The sequence below is a fragment of the Haliaeetus albicilla genome, chromosome 23, assembly GCF_947461875.1.
Source record: "Haliaeetus albicilla chromosome 23, bHalAlb1.1, whole genome shotgun sequence".
Taxonomy (NCBI): domain Eukaryota; kingdom Metazoa; phylum Chordata; class Aves; order Accipitriformes; family Accipitridae; genus Haliaeetus; species Haliaeetus albicilla.
Window position 1 is genome coordinate 729591 of NC_091505.1, and position 8782 is coordinate 738372.

General features: G+C 53.7%; 2 protein-coding genes across 4 annotated transcripts; one reads left to right on the plus strand and one right to left on the minus strand.

Moving 5' to 3' along the window:
- Nucleotides 1–544: 544 nt before the first annotated feature.
- PIN4 (peptidylprolyl cis/trans isomerase, NIMA-interacting 4) lies at nucleotides 545–1737 on the plus strand. 3 transcript variants are annotated; one of them, XM_069810759.1, is made up of 4 exons: nucleotides 545–658; nucleotides 739–793; nucleotides 917–1036; nucleotides 1562–1737. In XM_069810759.1, the coding sequence occupies exons 1-4, from the start codon at nucleotides 600–602 to the stop codon at nucleotides 1718–1720; spliced, it is 393 nt and encodes a 130-aa protein (XP_069666860.1). In that variant the 5' UTR covers nucleotides 545–599; the 3' UTR covers nucleotides 1721–1737. The 3 variants fall into 3 exon arrangements, with proteins under 3 accessions (XP_069666860.1, XP_069666861.1, XP_069666862.1); XM_069810760.1 differs by having other exon boundaries at nucleotides 560–658; nucleotides 745–793; XM_069810761.1 differs by having other exon boundaries at nucleotides 585–639; nucleotides 729–793.
- Nucleotides 1738–4180: 2443 nt separating this feature from the next.
- Nucleotides 4181–8590, minus strand: ERCC6L (ERCC excision repair 6 like, spindle assembly checkpoint helicase). The gene is made up of 2 exons (XM_069810748.1): nucleotides 8479–8590; nucleotides 4181–8304 (listed from the first exon to the last, which is right to left on the minus strand). The coding sequence occupies exons 1-2, from the start codon at nucleotides 8556–8558 to the stop codon at nucleotides 4473–4475; spliced, it is 3912 nt and encodes a 1303-aa protein (XP_069666849.1). The 5' UTR covers nucleotides 8559–8590; the 3' UTR covers nucleotides 4181–4472.
- Nucleotides 8591–8782: the final 192 nt, after the last annotated feature.

An 8782-nucleotide genomic window follows, 5' to 3' on the forward strand; every position in this document is an offset into this window, starting at 1 on the left:
CCGGGGCCTCTCACAGCATCTGCCATGCACCCCCGTGTCCCCAGCAGCTCTGGGGGAGCGCAGGGACACCGCGGGGTGTCGGGGACAGCCCAGGGTGGGTGCCGGGGGTGGTGTGGGGGGCTGGGGACGGACTTGGGGTCCTGGGGTCAGGCGGGATGGGTGCTGGGGACAGCCAAGGGTGTCGGGGTCAGCCCGGGGTGCTGGGTGGGTGCCGGGGTCATCCCGGGGTCCCGGGGGAGGGGCTGGGGTCAGCCCGGGGTGCCGGGGACAGCTCCGGCTGGGTGCCGGGGACAGCTCCGGCTGGGTGCTGGGGTCAGCTCCGAGTGGGTGCCGGGGACAGCCCGGGGTGCCGGGTGGGCGCAGGGCACAGCAGGGGCGGGTTGCTGGGACAGCCCGTGGCGGCCGCCGAGCCCAGGCCGCAGGAAGCCTCCGGTAACGGCCGGCGCCGGGGTCCCGGCGCGGGGTCCTGGCACGGCGAGGCGGCTTCGGGGTGACCGGCCGGGTGCCGGGCGGCAGGGCGGGGGCAGCGGCAGGGACGGCCCCAGCCCGGCGCGCCGCGGGCAGCCCGGGGGCCTCGGCGCGGCACCGGCGGCGGCAAGATGGCTCCCAAAGGGAAAGGCGGCGGCAAGGCGGGCAAGGGTGAGCGGGGGCCGGCGGGGTCTGGGGCGGCCCGGCCCGGCCGGGCGGGGGGCGAGGGCCGGGCCGGTCTCAGGGCGCTGCGTTCACAGGCGGGGGCAGCGGCAGCAGCGAGGGCAAAGCCCAGGGCCCGAAGGGAGGCGGCAGCGCCGTGAAGGTGAGCCCGGGGGGTGGCGGGGGCCGGGCAGGGTCCCGGCGGGGGGTGTCGGTCTCCCCGCTCCTTCCCCGGCAGACGGGCAGCCAGCGGCCGGCCCGGCCCCGCTTCGCTCTCCCCTCCCAGGTTCGGCACATCCTCTGCGAAAAGCAAGGCAAAGCCATGGAGGCCATGGAGAAGCTGAAGTCCGGCCAGCGGTTCAGCGAAGTCGCCTCGCAGTACAGCGAGGACAAAGCCAGGCAAGGGGTACGTGGGGGGGGGTGTTCTCAGGGGAGGGGACAGCGGCTTTTGGGGGAACCGGGTCCGTGCTGGCCACCCCCGCCTGCCTGAAGGAGACTGCTATTGGGAAGTCCTTCCCGGGAGCCTTCAAAAAGCTCCTTTCAATAGCTTCAAGCACAGCATGCCCAGTGCAGGGGCAGGCAAATACTGGTCAGGCGCAGCCTTAACAGCCAGGCGAAGGCACAAGCAGGTGCCAGTAGCTCAGCCGTAAATCCTTTGCAGCAGAGCTGAGATATGTGAGCCCCACGCAGCAGCAGGCCAGTGCTCAGGGAGGGCAGAGCGTAAGCCTGCCGTGGCTTTAGCCAGCTAGCCCTTGCTGAGAGGCAGCCCTGCATGAGGAGCTCTTTGTCTGTGTGTTGTCCTCTCTGACAGCAGTGCACACTGCCAAGACAGGCTTCTTGTCCCACGGCCACATCACCCACCCTCCTTGCTGGTGAGGCTGCTGTTGCAGTGAGATTCTCCAAGCTTAACCCTGATGGTTCTTTCTTCCAGGGAGACTTGGGCTGGATGACCAGAGGCTCCATGGTGGGACCTTTCCAGGAAGCAGCGTTTGCCTTGCCTGTGAGCAGCATGGACAAGCCAGTGTATACAGACCCTCCCGTAAAAACAAAGTTCGGGTATCACATCATCATGGTGGAAGGCAGAAAATAAAATGTGAATGATCATGACCTTGTTGATTGCTTGAATCCTGAGAGCTTCTCAGACACCCTGATCTTGGAGCAAGTCGGTCATAACCAGCAGCAGGCTTGAAGGCAGCCGGCTGTCCCTGCTGTCTTGGCAGGACACACAGATTACAGCTGGCAGAGAACAGGGCCCTGCATAGAGAGGTAAAGCGTTCCTTGGAAAAGGTGAACTAAGAGCTTTTCACAGTTGTTGAAATCTGCTCTGCCTGGCAGGCCAGCCTCTTGCCTTCCCCCTTGCAGAGACAATGACCTGTCCACCTGAATAAGGTGCTCAGGCTTTTATCTGCAAATGTAAATGATCCAGAAAGGGAAAGAGGGGTTCCCCAGGGCCTTGATCTTTATCCCCATCCTCGCCAGTGAGGATGCAGACAGCTCCTATGCTACAGTTTCTGCTCCAGAGCTCAGACTTGGACTGGGAGGACAGTCCCTTTCGCAGAGGGTGGGTAACACTACAGCTAGAGCTAGAGGTCACCACCCCAGGCAGGCGACTTGTTCTTGCAGTTACCCAGCAGAGGCATGGGTCAGGCCAGGGCTGGAGGCACCCTGGCTGAGCAGGGAAGGGGAGTTGGGGGTAGAAGTCCTCCTGAATACCAAGGTGCCCATACCTCAAGCTACATCTTATCCATGGGAAGCTGGGGGAAGAAATTGTGTAACTCGGGCTTGAATGAGAGAAAAGCCACTAAATGCTCGCTTGTTGCTTCCTCCATTTGCCTACTGCTGGGTGTGCAGTACATGTCTCAAGCCTAGCAGGCTGAGCCTCATCCTTCTGGTAAAAATACCTGAAGGACAGCATGATTGATGTGACTGAGATAGCACATTACGTCTCCTACCTCTTGGACCTTAGCAATAAATATCTCAGTGCAGTGATCCCCTTCCTGCTGAAAGGCAGCACTCAAACTAGGCACATCTCTAGCAACAGACACCAGCTTTGTTTGCAGGCGAGCATCATGCAGCATCAGAGGGCTCACAGATGAGGAGAAAACATCAAAGAGAACAAGAGGCCCTTCCCAAGATCAACATACAAGGAAGAGGTGAGACTGAAACCAGGGCAGGTCTTTCTCCTCCCTCCCTTTTTGGGGTGTTTGTTTTGTTAAGAGAATGGAAAGCTCGGAGAGGCCAACAAATGATTGCATAGCTCTAGTTCATTAATATTTTGTTATGAAAGGCAGACAGGCCTTTCTGCAGCATGAGAGCAGATGTGGCCTCATTTAAGGAATGCTCTATTAATAAACTGCTTGTTTCCAGGCTACCAGAGCTTTGTTCTACCTATTAGCAAAAGCGCATTGGCACATCTCCCGCACCAACAGGATCATTGTTTGTATTTGTCATGTCTCCTAGCACAAAGGATTCAAATTCAGCAGACCAGTTTCCTCTCCAAAAACTGCAAAACTCAGCAAGGTGTGAAAGCGTTCCGTGCTATCACACTGTAATACAGAAGGCAAACTTGCTAGGCACTAAACATGCACCTGGCATGAGGAAGCATCAAAATTCACTGCCTTATTGTCACGAGGAAAGACTGTACAGAAGACAGTCATAGTGGTGAGCATACCCAAGCCAAGTTTATCAGTGTGGTGGCAGAGGGCAAGTCAGGTAAGCAAAGCATTGCTAGAAGCCAGAACAAGGTTCTTCTCATTTTAAGCTTGCATGGTTCTGAACTACAAACCCACTTCATAGCTTCATCGTGCCTACAGTACCAGTGGGAAATACTTAATCTACCACAGCTAAGCTGTATGTGGGAAGAGGGTTAGAGGACTTCCTTACCAGAGAAAAAGCAGCTCAAAACTTTAAAACCAGTATTTCCCCCTCCTGCTGCCTTGTGCAAGACCAGGCTTCAACTGTACTACTCAGAGGGAAATAAAGATGGGAGGGAGCAGAACAATGGCAACACCAAACAAGAGACTCCTTTGAAGTCCTTGACTCCTCCAGCAGTACCAAAAGGTTTGAGGTGTCCAGCACCTTGCAGCAGTCAAGGTCTAATTGCTATTCCAGTCCTTCTGCAATCCCGCCACTTACATACTCCTTCTACAGCAACCGCAGTCTGGCAGGGATTTGAGCAGAAGGGTTTCTGCAGTACCACATTCAATGTTAGACCTAGCACCAGGTAGATGGTGTGTTGGCCTCCAGTGCTTGGAGGATTTCTAGCAGTAACCAACTTTTTTTTCTCCTCCACAGCAAACACATTCTCAGACCAACTTAAAACCAGGTTACAGTAGCTCTTTTCTCTCCTTTGCACCAGCAGCCGACTCACCCAAATGGTGGGTGACATTGAGGCAGACAAATCGGCTTATTTCAAGTCAAGGAAGGAAGAACTACAGCAGCTTGAGTTTAGATTGTGAAGCTGCTGTGGAACCACACCCTCAGCATCCTCTCAGGAAAGAGGCAGTGACTGAAGGGCAGAAAGATGAAGCCAGGGCTGCAAGCTTGGAGAGGGGTTTAAACATAAAAGACAACTTTATTAAATAATTAGACAGTAGCATGAACTGTTTTCATCTTTGTGAACTGTGTCCACAGTGAAGTCCCTTCCCCAGCACCTGACAACTAGATTCTTAGACTGCTTCCTGATGCAGGAGGACATGCTGAATTTGTTCAGTCACCAAGAAGGTATATTGCAGCCATCAGTCTTTTTTTTTTTTTTTTTTTTGTAACTAGCTTAAAAGTGATGTAGTTCAGACAAACATTTAATGAGAAAAAATAAGACTCTACTTAAATGTATACAGATTTCATTTCTGGGCTAGTTGTCTATACAAGTTTAAAGTCATAAGCATAACTTCAGGATCTCCACTTTTTATGTCAAGAGCTTGCAGGAAACAGTTCAATGCCTCCTGCAGTTTTCCATCATCCTTAAGTTTCTTCCCACTGTCTACCAAGGTATTATAATTGCCTACAGTGGGAGAGGAACTCTGATGAGCCTCTTTTTCAGAGACACTTTCCTGGGTGAAATAATCTATCTGCTCACCTGACTGAAGCTCAGCATCACCAGTGGATTCCTCCTGAGATGACTCTGTCTCATCTGCTTCAGACTTCTCAGAGAGCATACAGTCTAGATGGAAGGATTCTTCCACTGTATCAAGCGTTTCTCCAGCAGGTTCTTCTTCAGGCTCAGCAGATTCCCCACTACACTCTTCAGCTTCTTCTTCCACAAGGTCATCTTTCTCCTCATTGCTGTCATCATCTTCATCAGTGGTTCCCATGATTTCTCCAATATCCTCAACCTCATCTACCACCCTGTTGATTAGAGATCGTCTGGAAGCGTTAGACCTGTTACCACTGTTCGTTAGTTGAGGAGGAAAGATGGCTTTTGCTATACTTCTGTCACATTTAGGAGTGGATGCACTAATTCCTTCCAGAAATTCATGCAGAGGGCTGTTGAAGGGAGAGGGCCTTTTTTCAGACTGGTTTTCCTCCAAGATCATAATGGAATGGTCTTCATCCTCACTGTCTGAAACAATTCTGTTTAAGCATTTCTTTCTACCAAAAACAAAGGCACCGCTGCTTTCATCTGATGCATCACTCCCTTGCAGGGAGTTATTTGGCTCTTCTTCAGCTGCATGGCAGGGTTTTCTGCAGTTACTGTTCTCACTTAGCCAAGTTTTTGTTGGAGATTTTTTTGTTGGAGACTTACAAAAACTTTCTGCTTTTAGTTGGAAGCCCTCCTTTTCTGGGTGTTCCAGTGATCTTTCCCTGTTTGAGGCATCTTGCCATCCATCTTCAGACTCTTCCAAGACCAGATTGAAGTCAACTTGATCCTGGAGAGAAGGCACACACATATCCTCCAAGCTGGCTTCCAACACATGAGACTTCTGGAGCCCAGCATGGATTTCTGGTGTAACATTTGATAAGCTGGGCACTGCGGCAGCCAAAGCTAACTCAGGAACATCATTTGTATCCGTCCCCAAGGCAGCATGTGGGTCAAGTACCTGATCTGACATTTCTGCATCTCTTAAGCTATTGGGATCATCAGCCACACAAGAGTCATTAGAGGAATGCTGTCGTTGCCCAGACAGGCCATTCCCTGCCTCAGTCAAGCTGTCTGAATTTACATGGGAACACTGTTTGTGTTTGAGACTCTGACTCTCTTTATCAAGTGGATGAAGTCCAGGTGATGATGGTATAACGCTTGATTCAAGATTTTGCTCAGATTCTTGTATATTGGATTGTTTCCCTGTCTTGCTGGTATTAAGCAGCTCTGTATCCATTCTAGACACATCTTGTGCCAGCTTCTCTTCATCCAAGTCATCATTAGTCAGATTTGTCATTTTGGAGCTGACATTAAGAACCTGGACCTCCTTGTCCTCTGTAAGATCAATAACTTTGTCATTTTCATGTTTATCAGCTACTGGTGGTGACACAAAGTGATTTATGTTGTTCAACCCTGGAGACAACTTCTTTGGCTTGGAAACCAATTCTGGTGGTCTTTGCCACTTCTCTTCACAAGCATTTCTGATCCCCTCCATCCTCTGGTCTCTAAGCTGAGACTCTAACTGAACTAGCTCGTGGGCCTTCTGTACCCTCCGTTGAATGTACTGATGGGCTTCTTCACTCTCAACCTGCTCCTCATGAGCTATTTCCCTTGTATATATCAAGTCATGATCAGAAATGCCAAACATTTCCAGAGAGTGCAAATAAGCAATGTGTTCATCCAGCTGCAGGTCAGTCTTTCTTTGGGTAGCGTGCAAGGACTGCAGCTGGATCTGAGTTGCAGATGTTCGAGTATCTTCTAATGTGAAGAGCTCCCTCAGTTCCTGCTTGGAGAAATATCTAAATGGGTTCTTTTTGTCACCGGTAGTCTGTCTTATTAATGAATCCTTAAATACTTGTCGCCGGTATATTTTCTCTTCCACTGTACCGCAGGTAATCAGTCTATAAATTACTACGTTCTCTTTTTGCCCGATCCTATAAGCTCTGTCTACAGCCTGAGCATCTGTAGCTGGATTCCAGCTGGGATCAAAGATCACCACTCGGCTGGCTGCTGTTAAGGTTATACCAACGCCACCAACTTGAGTGGTGAGCAGGAAGATGGAGTAGTCCTTGTTACACTGAAAGGCGTTAATGCGCTTCTCCCGTTCTGTTAGGTGGGTTACCGTTCCATCAATACGCATGATCTTAAAATGTCTGCGAGACAAGACACGCTCTATGATATCCAGCATCTTCCTTGACTGCGAGAATACCAGGGTTCTGTGTCCCTCTTCTCGCAGTCTTTCTAGAAGCCCTATGAGGAACAGCATTTTCCCAGACTCCTGAATCAGAGTCTCATCAGAGAGATGATCTATTTTATTAGCGCATGAAAGTGTACCTGCTTCAGTCCCGTGATCCTGCTCAGAGTACTCCTGTTCTTCCAAGCCCAGCTGGATACATGCTCTTGCAGACAGAAGCCTGGGGTGGTCACACAGCTTCTTCAAGACAGTCAGCTCAGCCAGAGGCGATCGGGTTGTCATCAGCACTTCTTTCACGTGATCCAGAGAGAGGAAGCTCCTGTAGATTTCTTCCTGCACTGGTGCCAAGTACACCCACACAACAAAGTCATTTTTCCTAGTGAGAGATGGCATGATAGGAGCACTGTTCTCACTTGGATCCTCGGGAAGAGGAGCATCTGGTTTGTCAGCACGATTGTTTTTGATGTCGTCTTTGGTTCTTCTGAGGAAATATGGCTTTATAATGGTCATTAGATTCTCAGATATCTTTAGCCCCAGTGCTTTCTCACCTAGAGTTGCATCCTTCTCCCTTGCCCTAGTAATAGGATTCTCATATTCCATTTTAAAAGTTTTGGCCGTTCCCAAGAGAGAGCCTTGGCATGCAAAGTCAAATAAGGACCACATTTCCCGCAGGTTGTTCTGCACTGGGGTGCCCGTGAGGAGGAGGCGATGCTTTGCAGGAATCGCATATACACACTTGGTCGTTTTGTTAGATGGGCACTTGATTTTATGCGCTTCGTCGAGAATGACGTAGTCCCAGACAAACTCTTGCTCATAGCTGCTGGCAAGCTGCTTCCAGTTGTTAATGAGCATCTGGTAGCTCGTGATGACAATGCCGTTCTTCCTCTGGACCCTCTCCAGGTTCCTGGTGCGCTCCGACTTGCTGGTGCCATGGAACTCCTTGACGCGCAGGCCAGGGGTCCAGCGAGCAAACTCCGCCAGCCAGCTGCTGACCAGGGTGGTGGGCATGATGAGCAGGACGTGGCGGATGAGCTCGGCGTCGAACATGCCCGAGAGGAAGGCGATGACCTGGATGGTCTTGCCCAGGCCCATGTCATCTGCCAGAATGCCGCCGGGCCTGCCCTCCCGGTGCAGGCGGTACAGGAAGGCAACACCATCCCGCTGGTGCTGGAAGAGCTTCCCGTGCATCTCCCCGTAGATCAGCAGGCCGCTGCCGCACACGTCCACGAAGCCTTCCTCCTCCTCCTCCTGCTGCTCCGCCGCGGCCAGCGCCTCCTCCACCCGCTGCATGCGGCCCCGCAGCTTCTCGCTGGGACGGATGGCGGCCGCCAGCCGGAACAGCCGCAGCGCTTCCTCCAGCTCCCCGCTGCCCGCCGCCGCCTTCGCTCCGTTCACCAGCCTGCCAAGAGTCACCGTGGGCACCGGCCGCACCGGGACTGCCAGCCCGGCCCGGCCCGGCCCGGCCCGCCCCGCTCGGGCCCACCGACGCCCGCTCCGCTCCGCTCCGCTCCCCCGGCCCCGGCCCCGGCCCCGTCCCCGGCCCGCTCGGCCCTCCGCCCGCCCCGCCGCTCACCCCCGGTACCGCTCCTCCTCCGCCAGCCCCAGGGCCGCCATGGCGCGCGCACTCCGGCTGCCGCCCCGCGCTTCAAACATCGACTCCTTCCCGTCCTGCACCGCGTCGCCCTGGGCTGGCGTTACGCAAATGAGGGGGGCCCGCAGCCAATCAGCGCCGGGGGAGGCGGGGCCTCGGTGGGAAGGGCGGGGCAGGGCGGGGCCGCGCTGCTGCCGGTGGCCGCCCCGCTCTGCCCGTGCCTTTGCCTGGGGGCGGGGACACGAGGGACCGGCACCCGTCCCGTGTCCCCGTGTGTCCCTCCCGC